Genomic DNA, 24637 nt, shown 5'->3' on the forward strand with positions numbered 1-24637 from the left:
AAAATCAGATTTGTCTTGTACCATTGCACTTGCGAAGGTCAGCAGGTATAATGTCTGAGTTTCGCGGATTGTATTTTTTAAAGTAATTTTTATATTAAAATAATATTTTTTATTTTTAAAAATTATTTTTGATATCAATATATAAAACAATAAAAAATATATATAAAAAATAATTTTTAATAAAAAAATTAAAATTTAAAAAATACGCCAAATGATTATAACTCTTTAGCTGAAACTAAAAATGTTATTGCAAGTAAAGAATCAGGAGCCACTCTGTGTGGTCCGCAATGATTGCTTGCAGGGGCAGGAGAGCTCGCTGATGGGGGCCTCAAAGATGTTGTCGAGAATGTAGGACACCATTGATAGAAACATATATTAGCAATTAGTTGATGATACGAAGCTAGACTTGCAAGAACTTCATGTGTTGCGGTATAATTAGTGTTTTAAAAGTATTTTTTTAAAAAAATTATTTTTTATTATTTTTTAATTTTAAATTAATATTTTTTTTAATATTTTCAGATATTAATGTATTAATATCAAAAATAATTTTTAAAAATATTATTTTAATATATTTCTGAATAAAAAATAATTTAAAAAGGAATTATTACTATATTCATAGACATCCCTTTAATTTCTTATAAATAATTATACCATTTATGGATGATTTTTTTTGGTGAAAACAAAATTTTATTTATATATGTTTTGGGCAAAAACAAAACCACAACTGTCACAATTCAATTCACATGAACAAAATCTTTTTAAGGGTTATAGCGTCGCCAACATTACACAATGAAGTGCATTTAATTGCCATTAAAATGTAAGTCTCGATATAATCCCACAAACATGTCCATATATAAAGGCAACAATTGAATTACATATTACAAATCATTCAACGCCACTCGAATAACATGAATATTTATAATCCAATAGCAAAAATCATTCTACACATATCGCAAATTACTCCAAGCAATCAAATACACATTCATAAATCAAAACCCAACATTTATCATAAATAATTCTAAAAACATATAAATCACATATTCAAGGTTTAAAATTGACCTTTACGAGTTGCCATAGTCGACTGAAACTAGACAAAACATCTTCACTGAAGATGAGAGATCGATGGCTTGGAAAGTCTTGATTATTTTGCTAAAGATTTTCTAGGCTGCTTCTGTTGTGTTGTTGATGTTGCTGGTCTAGCAACTGGTTGTGGGGAAGAGGAGGACAATGGATGGTTGACTCTGAATGATATTTTTTTAATATGAGAAATTGACTCATTAATTTTCTTTTTATTGGTTTTAGATGTTGTATCTTTGAGTGTTGTATCGACAACATTTGCATTACTTGTATAACCATTGCAAAAGCATCCTCTGTTTTTAAAGAAGAAATGTGCTCAATAGTTTTATTTTAATTTTGAGTTTCTATTAAAAAAAATATTTAATGCATATGAAGAAGACTTTTCAATTTTTCACATCAAACTCTTATGCTTATGTTCATCTACTCTTCTCTACCATGGTAAATGTGTCAATTCTTTTTTCAATATAATAGTTTTTTTCCTTAACTTTCTAATAATAACCGATTGATTTCATGTGTGTTTGATATTAAAAAAAAACAGAGATACATCATCACGCATGAGTCGGATGGCATCCATCGAGCGAGAGTTACAAAGTACTTTCCTCCCTGTTTCTTTTTTTGGGCCTTTTAAGACTAGAAGTCTTAAAGTCATGGAGTAAAGTGTAATAGCTAGAAAGTTTGAGGATGCCACTATCGCTTAGTTTTGTGCTATTGAGGCACAAATAGCCTCTCTCCGATCCCTATTTAGCTTTCGTCCTTCAGAAACTCGTGAGTGAGGACTTGCCGCTCAGCAGCCCGTTCCAAGTTCCATGCTTTGCTCCACTGAACCAGATAGAAAGGGAGGAAATCCTGCCCCTTATATCTCAAAATCTCTCGTAGAAATCACTAAACTCACCAAGCCTACCACACTAACAAGGTAAGAAACTCTCCAAGAAACTCGCTTTTATACATTTCTAGTGAACTTATCGTACTTTAGCCTTTCTTTTTGTTTGTTAACTCTCTAGCTATCACCGCTCTTCATTTCTCATCAAAATAACCATGACCCGTTTTGGAAAATTTAAGATTTTCAATTGGGTTTCTTCCAATTTTGTTGGTAGCAACAAAACCCCGTTGTCCTCAATGATGTCATTATTCAACATTGCAGAAAGCCCTATGTTCTATAGGACCAAGAGGATAGTTCAAGCTGAAAGTGGAAAAAGCATAAACCCAGTTACTAGGACAGCAGCCCAAACTGCGTTATTAGAGTATCTGTACGTCACTAGAAACATACAGTTTACGGATGCAGATAATATGAGTAAAAATTCACCTCATTTTCTTGAAAAGTTATTAGCAAAGGTTGATATTGATGCAGATATCGGGCATTCCATTACCCGTTTCTTGTGTTTTCACCCTATTAATGAATTTGAGCCTTTCTTTGAGAGTTTGGGTCTAAAACCTCATGATTATAATCCTCTTCTTCCTCGTGATCTGATGTTTTTATGTGACGATGATTTACTTTTAGAGAATTATCATGTTTTGTGTAATTATGGGATTGCAAGAAGTAGGATAGGAAAGATTTATAAGGAAGCCGCGGGAGTTTTCGGGTATGATTATGGGGTCTTGGTGCTGAAACTAAAAGCTTATGAGGAATTGGGGCTTGGCCAGTCTTTTATGATTAAGTTGGTTGTCTGTAGCCCTTATCTTTTGATTGGAGAGGTGAATGCAGACTTTATCAAGGTATTAGAGATATTGAGAAAAGAGGGAGTTGATATCAGTAGGATTGAGGAGCATTTGTCTGAGAAGAGTTCTTATGACTGGAGCAAGTTGCTTGCACTGCTCAACTTATTTAGGCATGCAGGTTACAATGAGGAGCAGCTAGGTGGACTCATAAGCCAGCATCTGGCAATTTTCTTTGAGGATTCCGTGGATAGGATATATTTGCTAATTGGTTTCCTCCTCAAATTTGGATCCACGATGAATCAGATATGTTCAATGTTTTTGCAGTTTCCGCAAGTGGAATTTGAGGAATTCTTTTCAAATTTAAGGCATTGCTTTCTGTTCTTGAATGAGATCCAGATGGAGGCACATGAGATTCGGAATATTTTCTGTTCTCACCCACTATTGCTTGGTTCATGTAGACTGAAGAAACCCAACACATTGCGTTTAGCCTTACATGCTGCTGAAAAGAGAATGTGTGAAGTCGTCCAAGAGAGCCCACAAGTTTTGAAGAAATGGGTGATGGGATCAAAAGTTGAACGATTGCCAAACTTGAGACTTAAATCACGGAAGCTGAAGACCAAGTTCTTGCTGGACTTGGGAATTGTAGATAACTCAAATAAAATAGGAAAAGCACTTAAGGTTTTCCGGGGCAGTGGAGCAAAGTTCCAAGAGAGGTTTGATTGTATTGTGGAAGCTGGTTTGAGCAGAAAAGATGTTTGTGAGATGATAAAAGCATCTCCTCAAATTCTTGGTCAATCGAAAGATGTTCTTGAAATGAAGATTGATTTTCTTGTAAATAAGGTTGGTTATCCAGTATCATATTTGGTCACTTTCCCATCCTATCTTAATTTCACAACGCAAAGAGTGGAGCTTAGGTTAGCAATGTATAATTGGCTCAAAGATCAAGGAAAACCTGTGCCCATCCTTTCCTTGAGAAGTTTAATTTCTCTCTCAGACAAAAAGTTCATTAATGAGTATGTAAATAGCCATCCTAGAGGCCCTGAAATTTGGCAGAATTTGAAGAAAGAAATTTATGCTGAATAAAAAGCCTATAAAAAGTTCATTTATACTTTCCTTGATGAGTTTTTCTTGTTTGTTTTCACTTCTTCTGTCACTCTTTTCATAAGAACAGAATGTCTCAAGTGATTTTAGGCGAGGATTGTTGAATTTTCATGCATCCCTGTACTTTAGCATTGTACTAGATCTGTTGCCCGCGCTTCACAACAGGACTTGATCTTAGTTGTTTAGTGGTTGGTGCTTGGATAGAAAAGAACATCTTTTTATTTTCTTTCTTGTAATTCTAGTGAAGATGTCATCTTTTTAGGGCACTGTTTAGTCTACAATGAACTAAAACTATGTCGTTCGGAATGTTGAACGTGATTCATCTTTGAAAAATTCATGTGAGCCTAACAGAATAGAATTCTGTATTTAAAATATTTACAATTCAGAAAACAAAATGCATTGCAAGGATGCCACTCAAATTTTTAAAAACGTTGCTAAGATAGACCCAGAAATCAGTCTTGTCGCAGCAGCAACAAATCAAAAGGCAGAAACTTTTTGCATAGAAACTTGTTGAATGAAATGATCTTCCCTATGATTTATGATACGTATTAGCAAAGTGTTAGATTAAAAAAAAAAAAACTAGTCTAAAAATCATCTTATAGATTTTAATGAAACTCAGACATATGAAAGGAAACAACACACATGCAAGAAACACATGGCGATCTAAAAAGGCAAATGAAAAAACATATAATCATGCAAAAAAAATCTAAAATACTTAAATAATATAACATTCAAGTAATTAAAATCTTAAAATATATAAACATATTTCATCGATCTATCTATAATTTATGTGTCTATTAGATGATCGGACTCATTAGCAGAATAACTGGTCTAGCTCCTGTACCTGCTTAAATAGCCTTGTTCTTTGTTATAGCATCATTGAAAATTAATCTCGCTTTAAAGGTTTCAAGTCTAGTGAAGGAAGCATCAAGCATTGAAGCACGATAACATATAGGTGTACTTTTGTTTCTTCGTCAATATTACAAAACACAAATGCAACCTCTCAACCCTCCCATGGAATAAAGTCAACTTAATATTAATAAAACATTAATATTAAATTAAAATATCAATACATAAAACTCAATGTTCAACATAAATTAATTATAAAAAAAAATTAGATTAATTACAGTATTTTTAAATTTACTGAGCATGTTGTTCGTACTACATATATCTAGATAAAGAAGCTTGTTTAAGATCTAGAATAGTAACCCGACGTATAATACTCATGTATCAAGTAGAATACTCTTAATATATAATCACATGATGCATCTTTGTAAGTATTTCATTCATTTGTTCATCCTATTATAATTTATAAGTTTCATGGTGGCTTAACTAGTTATAATCATCATTTTTACCTTAATTAGTTATGACATGCATAGCATCACTTGACTGGAATGTGTTGTTTATAGTTGGACTGTTGCATTACTTCTTCAAAAAGTATTAGGGTAGCGGCGATAGCAAAGACGACAATAGATTTTGAATACAAAAACATCCAAGGATGTTTAGAGGCTAAGACAAGTTCGGTTTTTGGTTGTTTGAAGGGCAAAATAAAAATATTTGGTGAGTTTTTTAGAAAAATAAATAGCGAGGGTGTTGATTTGTTTGAAGAGAAAGGATGTTGCGTCTAATCTATGTATTCTTTAATCTGAATGAGACCTTAAATTTTAATTGATGTCATGCTTCAAAAGCACGACATGTTAAGTTATCGTGTTTAGAAATAATGATATTTAATAAATATTATTATTTAAAAATATGACAAGATAAAAATATATTATTTCATCAAATTTTTTAAAAAATTTTTAAAGGGTGATCAGAACTTTAAATTTGCCATGCTAAATTTGAGGGAAAATTTTTCATCGAAGAAAATTTTGGTCATATCTGACTGTTTAATGCCGAGTGCAATGAGTAAGAATACTGAAGCTGTAGACAATTTAGGGTAAATGGATTGGTCACATTTTGAATCTCTCCCGTTTATTATTTACAAAACCTCCTTTGATTTTTTAAATTATTTACATAAGAATATAAATACAAAACAGTAACCAAGCACACCTAAGTTATTAACTTACTAGGTGATGATGTTTGCCTTTCGTTCAAAAGTCTTTGTGAGCATGCTTGAATTGTGCTTCTAAAAATCTTGATTTTTTTTAAATTATTTTTTTTTTATGTTTTTAAATTATTTTAATGCATAAATATTAAAAATAAATTTTAAAAAATATTTATACCACACTACTAAAACTTGTTTGGAAGTGCGGTCGTGATTGCTTTTTAAAATGTTTTTTACTTGAAAATAAATTCAAAATAATATTTTTTTATTTTTTAAAAATTATTTTGATTTTAGTATATTAAAATGATCTGAAAATATAAAAAAATATTAATTTAAAATAAATAAAATAAAATAAAATTCACCATAATAGAGATTTAATAATTAGAATACGGAGAATTAATAATTGGAATACCTGGCAGATTATGGTTTTTAACATCATCAGCATGCTTGGAAACGTATATGCAACAAATGGAAATCATTTGGATTTTGATTAAAGCCAAATTCATTTTGTATTGCAAACCTGACCAGCAGCACATGTAGTGATTTGGGTCCCTTACCGGAGCTCAGATGTGACAAATTAAAGATGATGGAAATTTTGAAAAGACAAGAAATACCATTTTCTTATACCACCATTAATTTTCTTTTGTTTGGGGAATACCTTTGGCATGAGCTTATAAAAAGAGTATATAATATAATTTTTTTAAAAAAAAAATTATATTATTAAACCTTGTGTAAAATAAACTTTTGAATTCAATATGCATCCGTAGACAGCACTCTGGATGGAGCCAGAATGATGGAGGGCGGTTCTTACCTCGCTCGCAAGAGATAATTCAATCGAGTTTTTTAAAAACCTAACTTTTTATTTTTATTTTTATTTTTATTTTTATTGTTATTGTTATTTGGAAAAGGTAGCTTTCTTTTATTTTGCAAAATGAAAGAAAAATATGAACGTTTTTTTTTCTTTTAGAGTCTTGAAGATAAAAAGGTAAAGGAGAAAGAAAGCAATGTTAAGGTAATGAAGAGACGGATGGTTACTTTAGAAATATTGGCAGGGTGTATGAAAATGTTGGAATAATTGATTTTAGTGTATTTTGCTTGAAATATATTAAAATAATATTTTTTTATTTTTAAAAAATTATTTTTAATATCATAACATGAAAATAATTGAACAACCATTTAAAAGTAAATAGTTGAAAAGAAAGAAAGAGAAACCCCAAATCATCGCATTTCCAAAACAAGATCTTCTACTGTGTTTTATTTCATGTTCAACTTGGGTGGATCTTTTCCGGTTATAACACAGTTTGGTAAATAGATAATGCCAAAAAAAAAAAAAAAACTAAACTTTAAAGAAATAGCACAATTTAAAAAAAAATTAGTTTTTAAATATTAGTTTTTAACATAATCATTTAGAATAAATTAAAAGCTAAATTACATACCTCATATAAAGTAATTTACATTTATAAAGATTTTATAAGGATACAATGATAGGAAAGAAAATAGATAAATTGATGTGGCAAAAGAGAGATAAAAAAAAAAAAAGAGTAATTGATCTGAAAACACACGAGATTTTATTTTTAATGTATTTGATATCTTTAAAAAAATCTTAATAGAATGGTTTTAACTATGACTTAAAATATCAGCAACCAATACCGTAATTAATTAAAGATTTTGTTTTGAGTGAATTTAAGATTAAAATAGTCTACAAGTTTTATCTATGGTTAATTTTAGGAGGATCTCTAGGGGTGTTCGGGGCGTGTTTCACCTGGAGTTTTAAAAAAATAATTTTTTTATTTTTAAATTATTTGTATTAAAAGTAATTCTTTTAAAATTAAAAAAATATTTTAATAAATTTTTCAAATTAAAAAAATATTTTAATAAATTTTTCAAATTAAAAAATATCTTAACTCTGTTAAAGAAATAAAGAGAAAAAGACCGACCCCGGATCATCCGATTTCCAAAAAATAAGACCTCGTACTGCGCTTTTTTGGCTGTTCAACTCTGGTTTACTGTACACGAACCTAGGATGGGATGGGAGGTGTCATTCTGACCTCTTACATTACCGATGAGAGAGAGAGAGAGAGAGAGAGAGCCCCTTGGTGGTGGTATGGGCATCCTCACCTCGCCTGTGCTTCACTCTCTTATTTCCGCAGCCAAATCCGCCATATCCATCTTCATGGAGAGAGGAACTCCCCCTCCTTTCTGGGGAAGCCACGCGCTATCGGAGTTTTATGTAATAAAAAAGAAAGAAATTTTTTATTCTTTTTTATAAACGAAGTGTTTTGTTTATACGAGAAACCCCACTGTCGGAGGGGAAAATACTATAAATATATATCCTTCTAAAATGTGGCATATCGAGTATTTGAATCTGTCAAGAGGCTCGCAATTTGGTGATCCAACTGGGATAACAATTTTTTGGAGTTTTTATTGAGAATTGGATTATAATTTAGAAATGTTTTCAATATTTCATCAGACAGTGTTTGAGAATATGGTGGAATGCGAGAGGAAGAAAAACGAGGGAGAAGAAAGTGCACCTGCTAGTGGGTTCTAGAAGAATTAGCTCAACTTGATTTCATTTTTTCTGTATAGTTTTCAATTTATTCCCTTGAGTTTAATTACTCTCTACTTATTCTTAGATTTTTTTAATCATTATCTAGATTTATTATTTTAAAATATATCTCAATATAAACTAGTAAAAATATATCATGAAAAAACCACTAACATATCTATATCATGGGTTTAGAAGATTAGAAGGTTGGATTTAGTGTTTTTTAAAGTTTTATTTTGAATTTTATTTTTTAATGTTATATTTACTGGATTTGCATTTGTTATGTTTTTTCACTTATATTTTCATGATTTTATCCTAATTTCATATCTTAAGTCATGAATTTAATGAATTTATCAAAGTTGACTTGAGTTTTTTTATGGCATTGCTTTTTATTTTTTTTTAAAAAAATGTGCATTCAACACTTTGTTTCTTTAAGAATTAAGTTTTTTTATTTTTTTTCATGAAATTACTCTAATTTCATGACTAGGTCACATATTTGGCTTACTAGCTTAAATAGACTCAAGTGGTTTTTTTCTCTTTTAAAAAAAATTCTTCATTCAACATTTTATTTGTTGAAAATTGTGATTTATTTTTTTAATTTTACTTTATATGGGATCATTTTGTTCTCATTTAATTATTGTCTTGTTTACAAATGAGATTATAGAGATCTTTTAAGAAAACTGAATGAATATATTTTCATGATATTTGCATGCTTTTTTCTTTTGCATTAAATCATTGTCATTTTTTTTTTCTTGATTTGTTGTCAATTTTTTTCTCTAATCATATTATTAAATTAACTAAATATATCGAACTCGATTAAATTAATTACCCGAATCTTATGTTTTATTGCTTCTTTAAAAATGCTGGCATCACCTTAACATTTTTTTTAATGTTATTTTATTCATTATGGTTTTTATAGAGCTATTTTGATTTCACAACTAGGTCACAAATTTGACATATTGGCTCGGATAGACCCGAATTGTTTTTTTCCTTTTTATTTTTTGTTTAGTTTCATCATTCAATATTTTATTTGTTGAGAATTGAGATTCAATTTTCTTTTTATTTTGCTTCCATGCAACCATCTCATTCTCATTTAATTTTTATTTTGTTTACAAATAAGATCATGAAAACTTTTTAAGAAAATCAAAATGGTATATTTCCATGATATTTGCAAGCTTTTTTCTTTGAATCATTGTCAAATTTTTTTTCTCTTGATTTATTGTCGATGTTTTTTTTTTTCTAATCATGTTATTAAATTAACCAAGTTTATTAAATTTAATCAAATCAATTACTCAAATCTTGTATTTTCTTACTTCTTTAAAAATGCTAGCATCACTCTAATATTTTTGTTACATTTAAAAATATGTCTAGCTTGTGAGGTAGCGAGGGTCACCTATCTAGTAGATGCTATATAAATACCTCTTCAATTATCAAAATACTAAAAAAAATTAGTAAAACTTTGCGGGGCAAAACTCAATTTATAGTGTATTGCTATAGTGAATTGATGTTTTTACCTTCCATAGTGCAATCCAAGTGAGAGCAAAATAAGAGGTAAAATAGTCTTTTTATGAGGTTTAATTAGTATTTTCAAATTGAACAGGAAAAATCAGTTTCTTTATATTTTTGTTGCACAACATAATTATTAATTTACCATTAAAATAAAAATAATTGCATGGTTAGTAGGAGGTTCGTGGTCTTTTCCTCCTTTTTTTTCAAAACAAATAAAAAAAAACTAAACTACCCTTGAAAGAGAAAAAAAAACTAAACATGTTCTTAGGTGCTTTTTATCATGGTTTTCTTTTATTCCAAGTTTGCACAAGAATAAAATTTATTAAAAAGATAAAGTGATTGGCTTGTGCGAGCGGACATCATTTGCGCCTTTCAGGCATTGTGTTCGGCAAAATAACCAGTCACCATATCCCATGATAACATCCTGTGGCGGAGCAATTGATGGTGTGGTGGTTCAACTTGGGTTATTCCTTTGTGATTTGTTTTATTTTTATTTTCTCGGGATTATCCCGATCTCTTATTTTAGGCAGCGGGTTAACCTATGTTGACTTGAGTTTTTTTTCATAATATTTTTTTAATGAAATTAATTTTTTAAAAATTCATCATTAAGTAATAAGTTACTAAACTCAAGCTTTATAATGTTTTTTGTTTTTATTTCTACATAACCATGCCAATCTTATAAAGTTACATATCTTATGAAGCTACATGTCAATGAAATTATTCCGGTTTAATTGTGGTTATCATATGGCATGAATATTTTTTTTAAAAAATAGAAAATAGTTTAGCATGAGGACACCTCGTGGCACCTAGTATAATTGAGAGGGAATCACTATCCATCAGTAGAAGAACAAAAGAAATGTACTTCCAAAAACAGGAAAGAAAAAAACCAAGCATAAAACAACAGCTCAGTTGAGGTCAATTCCACCATACCCGAACCTCTAGACAGAGAGTTTTAATCGGACAAAAGAAAAAAACAGTAGCAATCAAGAACATCAAAGAAAAAGCCACTCTTATGTATAAAACGACAGTTGGAGTTTAGTTGCCTTATGTAACCCAAAAGCTCCCCACAAGAAGAACTCCTCGAGAAGTACCCCTCTCTCTCTCTCTCCCTCTCTCTCTCTACACATCTCTATCTGCCTTTTCTCCATTATTTTGGACAGACAATAATACATAGTGAGACTCTCCCGTCTCAAGTCAGCCAGTGTACTACAGTTTTCTGTGCTGGCATGGGCCATTGTCAAATGCCTTCTTTTCACTGCTTTTTATTCTCTTTTTTACCTCCCTCTCTCCCTCTCTTCTCTCTCACCTAAAAAAGAAAAGAAAAACTAAAAAATAGTACTATCTTCCATATCTTTCTTTCTACTAGGAGTTCTATCTTCCATATCTTTTCTTTCTCTGTACTTTTCTCTCCTTTTCTACAACCACAAAACACAACTCAATGACCCACTAAACATCCACACACCATGAATGAACTCTAGGCATTTACTAATGGAAATGGATTCAGGCTCCCTAAACGAGTCAGCTACTTCCAATGCAACGTCTCCGCCAGCCGAGTCTGTTAATGGATTGAAGTTTGGTAAGAAGATTTACTTTGAGGATCACGTGGGGGTCGGTGCTCCGGCTAAGAGCGGAACTGGGTCATCCTCATCCGGTTCCGGGTCAGGGTCATCTAGGAAGGCTCAGGGTGGACAGCACCAGCAGCCACCAAGGTGTCAAGTTGAAGGGTGCAAAGTAGATCTGAGTGATGCTAAGACTTACTATTCAAGGCACAAAGTTTGTAGTATGCATTCCAAGTCTCCTAGAGTTATTGTTGCTGGTTTGGTGCAAAGATTTTGCCAGCAATGTAGCAGGTCTGTTTGTCTATGTTTCTTTCTCTGGATGCCCTTACTTTACTTTTTTTTTTTTTTATTCTTTCTGTCTGTTGGGGGTTAATTTTGTTTCTGTTGGGGGTGCTGTTTATATATTTCTTCCAAGTTATAGCTATGGAACTTTGTTATGCTCTATTATTTATGTATGGTGAATTTTCTGTTCTGTTTTATTGAGTGTATCTTTCTCTCTTTTTTTCAAGGAAAATTATTTGGTGGGGAAACCAAGATTTTTTACATACAAATAGTTTATCTTCATCTTGTGGTAGATAATGTCCCCAGTTTCTTAAGCTAGCCAGGTTTTGTATTATGTTGATTGAAGTTACCTGTACTAGCTTTTCATGAATAAGTGGTAGCTTTCGTTGTTTTATCGTTGGCGTTTTTTTTTTTTTTTTTGTGTTAGTCAGTTTCTAGTCATCGCAGCTAGCTATTTGTAAGTTTGTAGCTTTTGATTTTGATGGGCTTTTGGACTTTTTGAATGTAAAGAAAATTTTTAATCTTTGGTAGGCTTTTGGATGTACTCGGCGACCAAGTTGGTTGTTTTACCGTAATTTTTTGAATATTGGTAGTTTTGTTGGATCATCCTCGTGAGGTTTTTTGTCTTTGGATGTCTCATGGATTAATAATTATTCTGGAAAAAAGTAAGTACTACTGTGGGTAATGCGGCGTTTTCATAGTTACTATTCTGGGAGTTCAGTAAGTATTCCCTTTCTGAACAATGTATCCATAAATGGTAAATGGTCCTTCCAGAGGAGACAGGAAAGCTCATAAATAGATGAAGAGGTCTAATTCTGTTTCCGAAATTGACCGTCTCGTTTAATTCTTGGATTTTCTTTTTATGGTTAAAGGAATTTGTTGTGGTAACAGAAACTACATTTTTGGTTGGGTACTTTTGGACATGAAGCTATTGAGCTTCTTCTTATTGGCAGCCAAAGTAAGAAAAACTGAAGAAACCAGCGGATACATGATGTTTGTGCTTCTGCCTTCGTTTCACAGTGCAAACAAACGTTTCCCACTTGCTCCTCAAGTTATTTTGGGCTCGATGACATGATTTAAGAAGAGGATGCATATCGACTCTGAACTAGTTATTCCACCAACTTATCTGTAGTCCTTGAGACTTCATGAATATGAAAGCGAAAGGTCAAGATAGTGTGAAATTGATGGCATTTGCTGCTCTTACACAGCCTGTTCTTGCCTTAAGCACTGACAGAACGAGTTGGTGAGATTTGTCAATTTTCTACAAACAGGAAGACTTGGAGGGTCACCTTGGGTGGAATTGTTAAGAGGATAAATTGTTGCAAATAGTGAAATTTGTCACAGAAATTGGTTTCTAACTCACAATAGTCATCTAGATGAAGTTCATGATGCGCATAAATAAGCTTCTCTTATCTACACTATCATCCTGATTATGAGACTTTCCTCAGTCTGGAGGCAAAATATCCTTACCTTATTGTCTTCCTTTTACTGCGAGTTCTAACTAGGACCTGTATTTCTGTTTGTTTGCCGTGCTGAGCTGAAGAAATTTGAGTTCTGGGAGCTGGTATATCTGTTATTTATTGTTTTGGATGTGCATGAAACTAATGTTTAAAAGTATTCTGAAATAAAGTATTTGGTCTTGCTCTTGCTACTGTCATTGGGACCATTACATATGCATTGAATTGTAACAATTATGAGGCTATACCCAGTCATGTCTATGTCTAGTCCTGGAGATTCTAGTTTTAATATCAAATCCCGTTTGTTCCTATTGTTATATGTAGCTTGATATTGTTGGATTCCTTTCTTGATAAGAACAACAGGATGTGTTCGATAATTGGAATTTCAATTTGAAAGATGCTTGTTCTACTGTGTGGTCTGCACTTGCAAATCTTTGCCAAGTTTATAAGAGACCTCTAAACTAAGGCACAACACTTCAACTTGGTAGGATAGAAGGTTTGTGCCTGCCCAGTTGTGTAAAGAATTCGACTGACGGGAAAGGAGTCTTAAATCTTCCCGATCCTAGTTTCAAGTTGATGCAAAAATCATATGCTATTGTGCTGAATCCTTGTATTGCTTGTTTGTTTACCAGTTTTTTCCCTGTGCAGAAATAGGTGGTCCTGGTGTTTTCCTATCATTTTCAGTACTAATAGCTTTGTTAGTCTTACCCAGATTTCATCTACTTCCTGAATTTGACCAAGGAAAGCGAAGTTGCCGCAGGCGCCTAGCTGGCCATAATGAGCGACGGAGGAAGCCACCATCTGGATCGGTGCTGTCCGCTCGCCATGGCCGATTTTCTCCCTCTTTGTTCGGTGAGACATTACCTGAAGATGTCATGTGCAACGCCTCTTTAGTTTACTTTCTTCCACTTTCTTAGTTAAACTTTCCATCTTGAGTCTATAACTCAATATTTGATTCTTGCAATGGCAGATAATAGCAGCAGAGCTGGAGGAGGCCTTGTTGTGGACTTTAGTGCATATCCAAGGCATACTGGGAGAGATGGATGGCCGGCAGCAAGGTCTTCTGAGCTTGCCCCTGGGAATGATACTGCAGCCCCAGGAAGGTCAATATCTCATATGTGGCAGATAAACTCCCAGAATCCTCCATCCAACCTTTGCTTGCAAGGCTCAACTGGCGGGACTGGCCTTTTCAGTTCAGGAATTCCTCCGGGAGAATGCTTCACAGGAGTTGCTGTTTCAGACTCGAGCTGTGCTCTCTCTCTTCTGTCAAATCAACCATGGGGCTCCACAAACCGAGCATCAAGTCTTGCGGTGAATGACTTGTTTAGTGCCGAAGAGGCACCCGTGGTTCAATCAACAGCTAACCATGGTGCAGCTGTCAATCAGTATCCAATCCCTTGGAGCTTCAAGAGCAATGAAGGAAGTAACAGTTCACATGAGATGTGCCCTGATCTAGGTCTGGGTCAAATTTCACTGCCTCTCAGCAGTCATCTTCCTGGTCAGCTCGAGCAGTCTCAACAGAGTAGGAGGCAATACATGGACCTCGAGCATTCCAGGGCTTATGACTCCTCAACCCAGCACATCCACTGGTCACTTTAAGTGGCCCTGCTTTATTGGTTATTAAAGGCTACTCGGATTAATAACGAGGAAGGTGAACTTCTGTCTGACCTTTTGTTTCGGTTAAACCCAGGATGATTACTCTTTGCCTCTTGCCCGTGTTTTGATTGTAACATATGGACAAGCAAGGTGCTGTACTTCTTATGCCAGCTTTAAAGATTGCTGTCAAGAATTATCTATTATGAGTTATGACTGTAGGAGTTCCTTCAAAGATTTTAGGCTATGATGATGTGATCTTGAACCGAGATGCCCTGCGCAAGGGAACTCGGTGGCTCGCGAGTTCCCATGGCAACTGGCGATTCGATTCTGTTATCTCGGAATGGATACGCCTTTAGCACGTTCTCATTTTCTGGTCGTCTGAAAGAGGGCAGACAGATAGGGATACCTGCAATGACAGGTGATCAATTACTTCAGCTGACGAGGTTAGCATGAGTTGGACTATAGTGCTCCTACGTGATCGATATCTCCGATGTATAAGAAACGTCACAGCCACAAACACGTTCTACCACTTTTCAAGATTGAACTCGATCTGAGAACTGTGCGAGGAAAGTGGAACCTCAAACCTTTTTTTTTAAAAAACAAGGTTCTTGACAGAAAACCATGATTTTGTATTGGTTGTTTTACTAGCCTATTCCGTGGGTGGTAATGATTTCAGCGCAGAAAAACAAATTCAGGTTTTTGTAATGTTTCTGGATTTTAATTATCAATTAAATGATAGGTTAGGTTGATTTGTGAAATCTGAAGAATAATATTGAAAAAAAAAAAAATTAAAAAATTTAATTTTAAATTAATTTAATGTTGAAGAATAAAATTAATAAAAATAAAATTATATAACAAAAAATAAAGTTAACCAAGTAAAATTACGATGAACGTCATGCATATAATTAAATTTAATAAATTTTTTAATTTAAAAGTTATTTTTTATTTAATTATACGATAATAAAATAAAAAATATTTTTATTTTATTTGAAACAATATATTTTTTTTTTTTAAGTAAAGAAATCGTGATAAACATATTGGGTTAAGATAACAAAGTTAGATTATTGATGATAAAAAGTGAAAATGTATTTTTTTTTATGTTTGAGTTAAAAATGCCATGGATTAACCTGCTATATACGGATAATGGACTCAATTAGGTTTAATAATTTGTTTTATCAATTTTTTTAAATAAAATAAAAAATAACAAAACAAAAAAAAATCCAAAAGGAAAGCTGCGTGAGTGTAGGCATTAAAAAAACAACAAACCAAGTGTATGGTCGTCCAACCCTAACCATTTGCCAAGTCTTAAAATACAATTCTAAGACACCATCTATTTAACTTTCTCTTTTCACTTTAGCCCCTAGTCTTTCAATTTAACTCTCTTCTAAAAAAAATCCAATTAAATACTAATTTATGCTCAAAAGAGCTCAATTGTGCCAAAATAATAATAATAATTCAAGGATCATTTTTAAAAAAAATTAACTAATTAAATTTATAATGATTTGTGAGAGAATAAACCGTTGAAAAAATTACAATTGGAGGATAACACAAATGGAGGACCCTGTCTATCCGTGGTTGAGGACTGGGCCTCCCTAGCTAGCATATGGCAACCCTATTTGAGTCTCTAAGGTAGCGAGTTGCACAGCTCTACCTCAACAAGCTTCTCAAGGGATATCCATGTCCCTCCCACGTCTCTATTAGTCCATTCTTGAGATCATCCATGGCTAAGCATATCCATCTCCTTGGAATTTGCCTCGTCGGAGAGGAGGAAGGCAGCCAGCCAATGTCTGCGCGTGGCCTTTATATAGGGGCAGCCCCCAATCGCGTGCAAAGCTGACAACACTATCCCTTTATCTTGTTCACCACTTGCAACATGACATGTCAACCACTGAAATTGCGTCCCTGGATTAACGGACCTTCAATTTAAAAGATACTTCAACAACATATGATGACTGTCTCAATCTGATTAAAGTATACAGAAGATGTTATACAAACATGTTACACAGGTAAGAGAACTAATACTTGTGATTTCTATCTTGGACATGTGTGTCTTGATTTAGCTGAAAATTGGCATCAAATTGCCGAAGGTGTAAGCATGCATATCCAACTAACTGGATGGTGTTTAAAATCCTCTTACATGCACAAACACTCCTGCTTCTCGCATATATTAGTAAATAGTGATCCAGCCTATGAAGAATGGTTGATATTGATGACCATAGATCTCATTCCCAGCAACATCCAAATAATAGATTTGAATGATTAGGCACCTTCCTTTTTTGACTCGATCCTCTCCAACAAGCACCATTACATCTGACCGAAAAGGACAGCCATTTGTGAAAATGAAAAAGAATTATATCAAACTCACTCGATTGTGAGCAAGCTCACGTGCAAGAGCAATATGCAAAGTGCAACTTGCAGATGTTGAACAAGTTTGCATTAGTGCCTCTTGCACTAGCCACATCTAGTGGTCGTCTTCGTTTATTCCAGGGCAGTTGGATAGGAGGGCTTCCACTGTTTCATACTGAAACAAACATCATGTGCATGTATAAACAGTCAGAAGAGCAAGAGAAGAGGTTAGTGCCACACACTGGCGTCTTTCAAAATGTGCAAAAAACATAAGTGCGCAGCCATCATTTTTGAATACTTCAGGTTCAGTGTGGATGTGGGATAACTAATAATGACACACACAGCTTACCTGAAAACCACAAAACGGGCAGTATTGATATTCATCTCTCAGTTTCATCAACAGTTCTTGCAAATCCTGCATCCAAATAAGAGCTTCAATCCATGCTCCAGAAGAAATCAAAGATAATACTTCTCAAAGTAAAGAAGATTGAACAAAATTATTATTGAAGAATTGTGAAGAAGGATATAGTTGGCAGTTGCGCTACTTCGAGGCTGGATTATTTATAATTTGTAGTCATATTGCATATAACCATATATTTGTTTCCTAGATAAGCTGCATTTATGGTCAGCTCTATGCATCCTATCAATCCCGTTAGTCAAAGCACAGAAATTTCAAAATTTGACTCATCCAATCAAATCCCAAAGGTAGACATAAATAATCCATACAAGACTGCACCAGATTTCCATATACATGTACCTTAAGGAAAAGATAAAAAAATGAAGCACAAACCAACTCTCAAATTGACAACTAAAAACTGTACATTGTGCGTGGAAAGTAAAAGAAAAGAGGATTCCCCAGAGTATCAAACAGCTGGGGAAAACAATTTTGTAGATGATGCTCTGGTCTTGATAGAGAAAAAGCAATCAAAGATCATCTGGCCGGCATTTTCTGGAGTTTTTATATACATTTCCGAAGCCAAAAAGCAATCAATTATTATAACATTTGCGCCCCAAAAAAATAAAATAGAATCAATTATTTGTAACAAGGTACTTTAGTAACATCAAAGGAGGTGCACATACAAGCTTAAACAACATAGATTCTTCATAAGACATATTTATATCATCGTTGACACTTTTTCTAGGTTACTGGTTAAATGCTGGGAGAAGTTAACAACCTAGCACTTATTACACCTAAAAGTGTGTGAATGTAGTTGGTGTTCAAGGCAAAACACAATAAAAATGACTATCCATCACGGCATTTTCCTTGATATGAGAATCTGAGAAGGACAAGTAAAAAGAAAAGGTCGAACCACAAAAAAGTTCTTCCTAACAACAGCCCAACTGGCATTCAAATGCAGATAAAATAACTTGAACCCAGAAAAATAAATCATGGAAATCAAAATTTGGTAACTGGTTCATAAATATTTTACTCACAAAGGAATTAACAAAACACCAGAACATTAATGTACAATAGCTACAGCTACACCTTGTGGCTACAAACACATTTGGCAAGTTAACACCAAAATGCATGTATGCCAATATCAAATAACATGAACTATGTGAGCTCAGGTTAAGCACATTCCTCAACAAAATGCAATCCCACTTAATTTACTAAAAAGCATAACTAACTAAACAAATGTTAAGTGCCGACAATGATTTTAGAAAATCTACCTCTTCTGTTATCTCTTCCTCTTCCTCCTCATCCTGTTCACCATCCTCTTCATCTTCATTCTTCTTTGGTTCCACAACTTCTTTGTTCTCCAATTGATCAAGAGCTGCTTTTGCTTTCATAAAATTTACTACAACTCTCCGACTTCGCCATTGAGACTTTTGCCTTGACCCAAACTCTTCCATTAAATCCCTCTCCTTCATTCTGTTCCTTTCTGCCTCAATCTCTTCTCTCTTCCTCTTCTCCTTATGTGGTTCCTCTCTTCCAATCCCTACTCGTGTCCGCCGAATCTGAATCCCCACTGGCTCAGCTCTTCCTGAACCCTCCTTACCAAGGGCTGAACCAGGGGTGTAACCCATTTGCTTTAACAACTTAAACCCAATGTTAGATGGAGGAATTGGAGCTTCTATTCTTGCCATGGTTTGCTCATCCTCCTCTTGTTGCTTTTTCTCCCTTTCAAGTCTTCTTTGTTCTTGCCAGCTAATGTTTTTGGACTTCTTATTGAATGATTGAAAAGTTGGTGTTTCCTTGTTGACGCTCTGCACAAATGATCACAATCTCACCAAAAAACCACAAATTAAAAACATGAGTTAAAATATAGAACACTATTAGCTTGTAACTTTTCACTTTCAACACATAAATATATACTTAGAAAGTTACAAGCATATTCTTTGAAAAACACTCCCCATAAATATATAGTTCCAATTAAATAAATAAAGCCCATGTACTTTCCTAAACAAAACCACAAGAACACACTTACACCGCTTTTTAGATGCAAAAACTACATTAACATAGCTATCTAAGTAAAGTTCTTTACCTTTATTTTTTTCTATATCACTCCTTCCACTAGAAAAGGAAAGCTTTACATTATAAATCTTCAACCAGCAGTGCTTTGAATCAATTCAGGTTTCGAACAGGATAACCAAATTGCATTAGGGTTTTTTTTTAATCATACAATGAAATACAAAATGCCTATTCTGAGTATCAAAAATCTCTACCAAAGCCTTGATACGATAAATTTTAAAAAAGTTAAATTTTTTTCTTAGAATGATAATATAAAAAAAATGCTTTAGAGACTTGATTATTACAAGGAAACAACCAGATACTGACCTTTTTGGCAGATGATTTTGAAGGGTTTGTTGTTTCAGGAGGAAGAAACTGAGACAGGTCTCCCATGTAATCTTCTTCATCTGCTTCTTCATGCTGTTTTGGTTCACTGTCTCTTTGCTTCCCTGTTGATTCTGCCATTCTTTGTTGATACACAGTAACAGAGAGCTCAAAACACAATTTTTCATAGGAGCTATATGGGCCACTTTTGGGCCCATATAGACTTTTTGGCAGCCCAATTCCCAAAGAGCCCAAAAAGAGTGCTACTTGATGCCACGTGTACTCAACAGCCATAACTGTCTTTGGCTGAAGTGGCTGATCTCAGTTATACACACATATGTCACGTGACCAATCACCTTCTTTATGACTCCCTCTCTCGCAGCAGCAAACAGAAAGTCAGAAACCGCTCCAAATTCCCTCCCTCTCGAGTCTCGCTCATGTAAGAATTTTCTGCTCTGTTTGGTCACTGAGAAAAAAAAAAGGAAAAGGAAATTAAGAATCTTTCCTTCATCTTTTAATTTGTTAGTCTTTGTAGTATCCAAGCGTTAAATTCATCTTCATTTTCTCGGGAACCAAACAGGAGCCAGAGAAAAATTTGTAAAGATTTGAGTGCTTCCTGTTTGTTTATAGGCGAAAGAAAGTGATGAAGTGTGGTTTCTTGGAGCTACAATGCCGAACCAGAGGCTGCATTCATGTTTTACAGTGATTGTGTTCTTAGCGATTCTTGCTTTGCAAGCTTGTGCTTCTACTAATCCTCCTGATGGTAAATCCTGTCAATTTCATTGTTAATCTTTCCCTTTTTAGTGATCTAATGAGTGTTCTTGTGTGGTTTTTGAGAATGTTGCTTTTCGTTTTTCTGGACATAATTCACAGGAATGCATGTTCTTTCTCGTCTGTTTGGATGCTAAGAAAATGCAGGGATTTAAGGGCAGGATTTGTAATCGGAACTATTATTTAGTGACTCATCAACAGGGAATAAAATTTTCTTTTTATGCTTTTTAATTCTTTGGAGGAGGAAGAGGATAGACTCCAGATTCAATTAAGAGTTTAATGTGATTTTCTTATAAAAATAAAGATCTTAATTCAATTTTCTTTTCTTCTTCTTGGTTTTCTCAGAAACCAAACAGAAGGTCAGAGACAAAAAAACATTTTTAGCTTCCTTTCCTTTTAGCGGGAAAATGCAAGGGAGAAAATTGGCGGGGAAAATAAGAGAATAGGATGCGATTCACTATAATCTCGACGTTTCCCATTATTTTTAGGCAATCATCTAGTGTTTTAAATTAAGTCTAAATAGTGATGATTTGGGCTTAATTGCATCATTTTGACTCGTTTTTATGTGTTTGTTTATCACCCAATAAACTATAGACTGATTATCCTGGATAAATAATCACATAGTTTTATTCTATTTTAAAGTGATTTTGTGGAACCTTATGAGCCCTGAGTAACCCCCCCCCCCCCCAAAACAGCTAAAGATTGACGAAAATCGGTTCTATGAAGGGGCAACTTATCCTGCCTGGAAACTTCCTTTGGATAATGGATCCATTTGGAAAAACTGTAATGGTCCCTCATCGACCGAGTCAAGTGCCATTGAGAATTATCTCAAGGTAAAAAGGACACAAGAAGAAAAGACTGGGCCCTGGTGGAAAATTAAGATTGTTAAAATGAAGGTGAGTGCGTGACTAATCTTCTCAGTTTTTTCGTTGTCACACAACATTGTAGGATACTACTGCGACAGTAGGCTGATAACGTGAAAAGTTTCTGACTTGTAAAAAAAACCCTAAAGAAAACACCTAGAAAAAAAGAAAAAAAAAAACATACTTATTATTTATCTTATTATCTGCTTTTCAAATACTTCAATTGTAAAAATCTATTTTTGTTTCCACATCATTAACTATGTTTTCTTATAATTTTTTCTCCCCATTTCAAAGTTTCTTTTCTTGTCAATATTATATAATTTTTATCAACTTGAATGGTCGGAAAACTAAAATACTTATTACTGTATTTATCTTATCTCTTTTACAAATAATTCAATTGTCAAAGTTTTTTTTTTCTACATCATTAACTATCTTTTCTTTATCATTTTCTTCTCTCTAGTTTAAAGTTTCATTTTTGTCAATATATTAACTAATATTTTCCTCATATTTTTTTGGTATTATTGTTATTGTTTTCTTACCATCCCAAATTAAGTTGATTAATTGCATTGATTAAAATATAGAAAGTAATGTGATGCATGTTTCTTTTTTATCTCAATGCAAAGGTATCCTCGAGTTGGTTGTGGTCTTAAGGCTGTGATGCATGTTTGTTAGTTTATTGATCGTTGAAAGACTGTGGTGTATATGGTAGTTGGGCAGTACGTAGAAGGTCGTTGCAAGCAACCCATGACGGAAAATAACTACATATAATGAGATTCCCCCTCCTCTCTCTTGCGTAAACAAAGCACTCATAGCCTGACAGCCATGATCTTGATGCACAGAGCGTTGAATATTGTGTTTCCTCTTGCAACACTCATTTTACTCCTGATAATTCTACCACCTTATCTTGTGTTCAAGTTGCTGAGCTACATTAAAAGATCCATATTCAGTGAAAATGTGGCCGGAAAAGTTGTTCTCATCACTGGAGCATCTTCTGGCATTGGTGAGGTCTGTATCAATCCCAAAGCACTTTAGAGTTTGAGGGTTTTTTTCTTTTTTGCCTCTACTTGATATATAGTATTAATAATGGTGTTATTGTTTTGTCTATGGCCTCAAATTAAGGATCTTGCTTACGAATATGCTGCTAGAGGAGCTAGATTGGCCCTTGTTGCAAGAAGAGAAGACCGTCTTAGAGCAGTTGCTGATAAAGCCTGTAATCTGGGTTCGCCAAATGTTTTTCAGGTCCGTGCGGACATTTCTAAGGTTGAAGACTGCAAACGAATCATTGATGAGACGTTGAACCACTTTGGCCAACGTAAGTATATGTGAATCACTTGCAAATACTTTAGGTCGATTGAGTCATTTATTAAAAAAACAAAAGTAATATGGTTTTTTCTTTTGTTATGAAAATTAAATATCTCTAGTATGACTATCCCGTACTGGAAATTTATTTTGTGTCTTGACATCAGTGCAAGGCATTAAACATTAATTTGTTGGCGAGGACGATAATTAATTTTGTTAGTTTTGATATCGCTCATGGCTTCTGGGTTCTGCGCTGCAGTTGATCATTTGGTTAATAACGCTGGGATTTCTCAAGCTGAGTATTTCGAAGATTGCACTGAAGTCTCTGATTTGACTCATATTATGGTATGAATCATCATCAACATGCCAGCACCCTTGGAAAACTGGATTTCTTATTGGTTCTAGACTTCAATCAAAACACTATATTGTCAATATATAAAAATATTTAATAACAAATTAACAATATAACCACACTCTCCTTCTGCTCTGATAGGATATAAATTTCTGGGGCTCTATATTTTGCTCGCGTTTTGCTATTCCACATCTAAGGAGAAGCAAAGGGAAAATTGTTGTGATATCATCGGTAGCTCCTTGGTCTCTAACACCAAAATTAAGCGTCTACAATGTATGTAAAACCCCAATTAGTAGTGCATGCTTTCCTTGATCAATTTCCCATCTCTTTATTTGCTTTTCTGATTTTTAGTGTTTATCCTTGGCGACTTCAGGCAAGTAAGGCGGCATTAATAAGCTTTTATGGCACCTTGAGGGTTGAGATCGGCTCCCATATTGGTATAACAATCGTGATGCCTGGGTTGATCGATACAGAAATGACCTCACCTCCTTCGCTAGCCAAGGTAAACACTCCAATAAATGAACTAGTTTTTGAAGTCTAAGCTTCACATTATAGTTGCAAAATGTAGCTGCTGCCAATAATTAACATTGTTTAGCCATAACTTCTGTGTAGTATTCTGTCAGGTTTTGTCCACCATATGAGCCGGCAAATCAATGTGCTAAGGCAATTGTGAAGAGCACCTGCCGTGGCGACAGACACTTGACCGAGCCATTTTGGTGGAACGCTTTGTTAATGGTCAAATCGTTATGTCCAGAAGCTTTGGATTTGCTTGTGTGCTGGAATTTTATGGCTAATGGAGCACAAAAGGAAAGACGAATATAAGCAGCTGTTATTGTTTTTCAAGATGAACCACGAAACATCAAATATATCAAGCTTCTATCAAGCTGCATTGGATTTGCTCGTGTGTGTGGACTCAAGATCTTAGAAAGCCTGAGGTTTTTTTATGTTTTCGGTCTATATCTACTGAAGTATGAAGAGAAGATTTTACCAATACTTATGTAAGCGTGAGTGCTTGTAATTTAATTGAATATTAATAATGAGTTTTCCTTTGTTTCTATTGTGTTAGATTAACAATTGAATGTTTTATTTATATATAATAATCGAAATTTTATACCAAATTGAAAAACTAAAGAAAGATGGCTTTGATGCCCCATATAGAAAAAATACTCCACATTTGTGCATTACGAAAAACATTCCCCAGTACTCTAGTTGGACCCAGAACAAATTTGAAGATATGCTTTCTTCGCTTTTTTTCCAGAAAGTTTCACTTTTTAATCCGAGGACTGATACTCCTGTTCATCAAATAAGACGCTCTGTACCGGGAAATGACTGGACATTATAACCAACTGGGCAATAGGGGAAACTTCAAAGTTTAATAAATAAAGAAAATCTAGATGGTGAGAG

The 24637-nt window shown here is 33.8% G+C and overlaps 4 protein-coding genes across 10 annotated transcripts; 3 read left to right on the plus strand and 1 right to left on the minus strand.

Annotated features, from left to right (window-relative positions):
• Positions 1 to 1752: 1752 nt before the first annotated feature.
• Positions 1753 to 3851, plus strand: LOC118052224 (transcription termination factor MTEF18, mitochondrial). The gene is made up of 2 exons (XM_035063120.1): positions 1753 to 1990; positions 2219 to 3851. The coding sequence occupies exon 2, from the start codon at positions 2227 to 2229 to the stop codon at positions 3814 to 3816; it is 1590 nt and encodes a 529-aa protein (XP_034919011.1). The 5' UTR covers positions 1753 to 1990; positions 2219 to 2226; the 3' UTR covers positions 3817 to 3851.
• Positions 3852 to 11122: 7271 nt separating this feature from the next.
• Positions 11123 to 15414, plus strand: LOC118052234 (squamosa promoter-binding-like protein 9). Its single transcript, XM_035063131.2, has 3 exons — positions 11123 to 11782; positions 13943 to 14082; positions 14201 to 15414. The coding sequence occupies exons 1-3, from the start codon at positions 11400 to 11402 to the stop codon at positions 14827 to 14829; spliced, it is 1152 nt and encodes a 383-aa protein (XP_034919022.1). The 5' UTR covers positions 11123 to 11399; the 3' UTR covers positions 14830 to 15414.
• An 893-nt stretch (positions 15415 to 16307) lies between these two features.
• Positions 16308 to 20106, minus strand: LOC118052207 (uncharacterized). Of its 4 annotated transcripts, none has more exons than XR_012168158.1 (5): positions 19952 to 20106; positions 18844 to 19380; positions 17522 to 17587; positions 17192 to 17347; positions 16308 to 16728 (listed from the first exon to the last, which is right to left on the minus strand). XR_012168158.1 is itself a non-coding variant. In XM_035063077.2 (4 exons), the coding sequence occupies exons 1-4, from the start codon at positions 20087 to 20089 to the stop codon at positions 17288 to 17290; spliced, it is 801 nt and encodes a 266-aa protein (XP_034918968.1). In that variant the 5' UTR covers positions 20090 to 20106; the 3' UTR covers positions 16708 to 17287. The 4 variants fall into 4 exon arrangements, 1 of the variants encoding a protein (XP_034918968.1); XR_012168157.1 differs by having other exon boundaries at positions 16706 to 16742; XR_004688149.2 differs by having other exon boundaries at positions 16706 to 16742; positions 16849 to 17347.
• Positions 20107 to 20292: 186 nt separating this feature from the next.
• Positions 20293 to 24497, plus strand: LOC118052199 (11-beta-hydroxysteroid dehydrogenase-like 4A). 4 transcript variants are annotated; one of them, XM_073405235.1, is made up of 7 exons: positions 20293 to 20387; positions 20579 to 22587; positions 22702 to 22894; positions 23141 to 23226; positions 23375 to 23506; positions 23607 to 23735; positions 23846 to 24497. In XM_073405235.1, exons 2-7 carry the CDS (start codon positions 22405 to 22407, stop codon positions 24053 to 24055), a joined length of 933 nt encoding a protein of 310 aa, XP_073261336.1. In that variant the 5' UTR covers positions 20293 to 20387; positions 20579 to 22404; the 3' UTR covers positions 24056 to 24497. The 4 variants fall into 4 exon arrangements, with proteins under 4 accessions (XP_073261336.1, XP_073261337.1, XP_034918954.1 ...); XM_035063063.2 differs by having other exon boundaries at positions 20314 to 21615; positions 22206 to 22587; XM_073405236.1 differs by having other exon boundaries at positions 20309 to 22587; positions 23857 to 24008.
• The last annotated feature ends 140 nt before the right edge of the window (positions 24498 to 24637 follow it).

Source organism: Populus alba, chromosome 16 (assembly GCF_005239225.2).
Source record: "Populus alba chromosome 16, ASM523922v2, whole genome shotgun sequence".
Lineage (NCBI taxonomy): Eukaryota > Viridiplantae > Streptophyta > Magnoliopsida > Malpighiales > Salicaceae > Populus > Populus alba.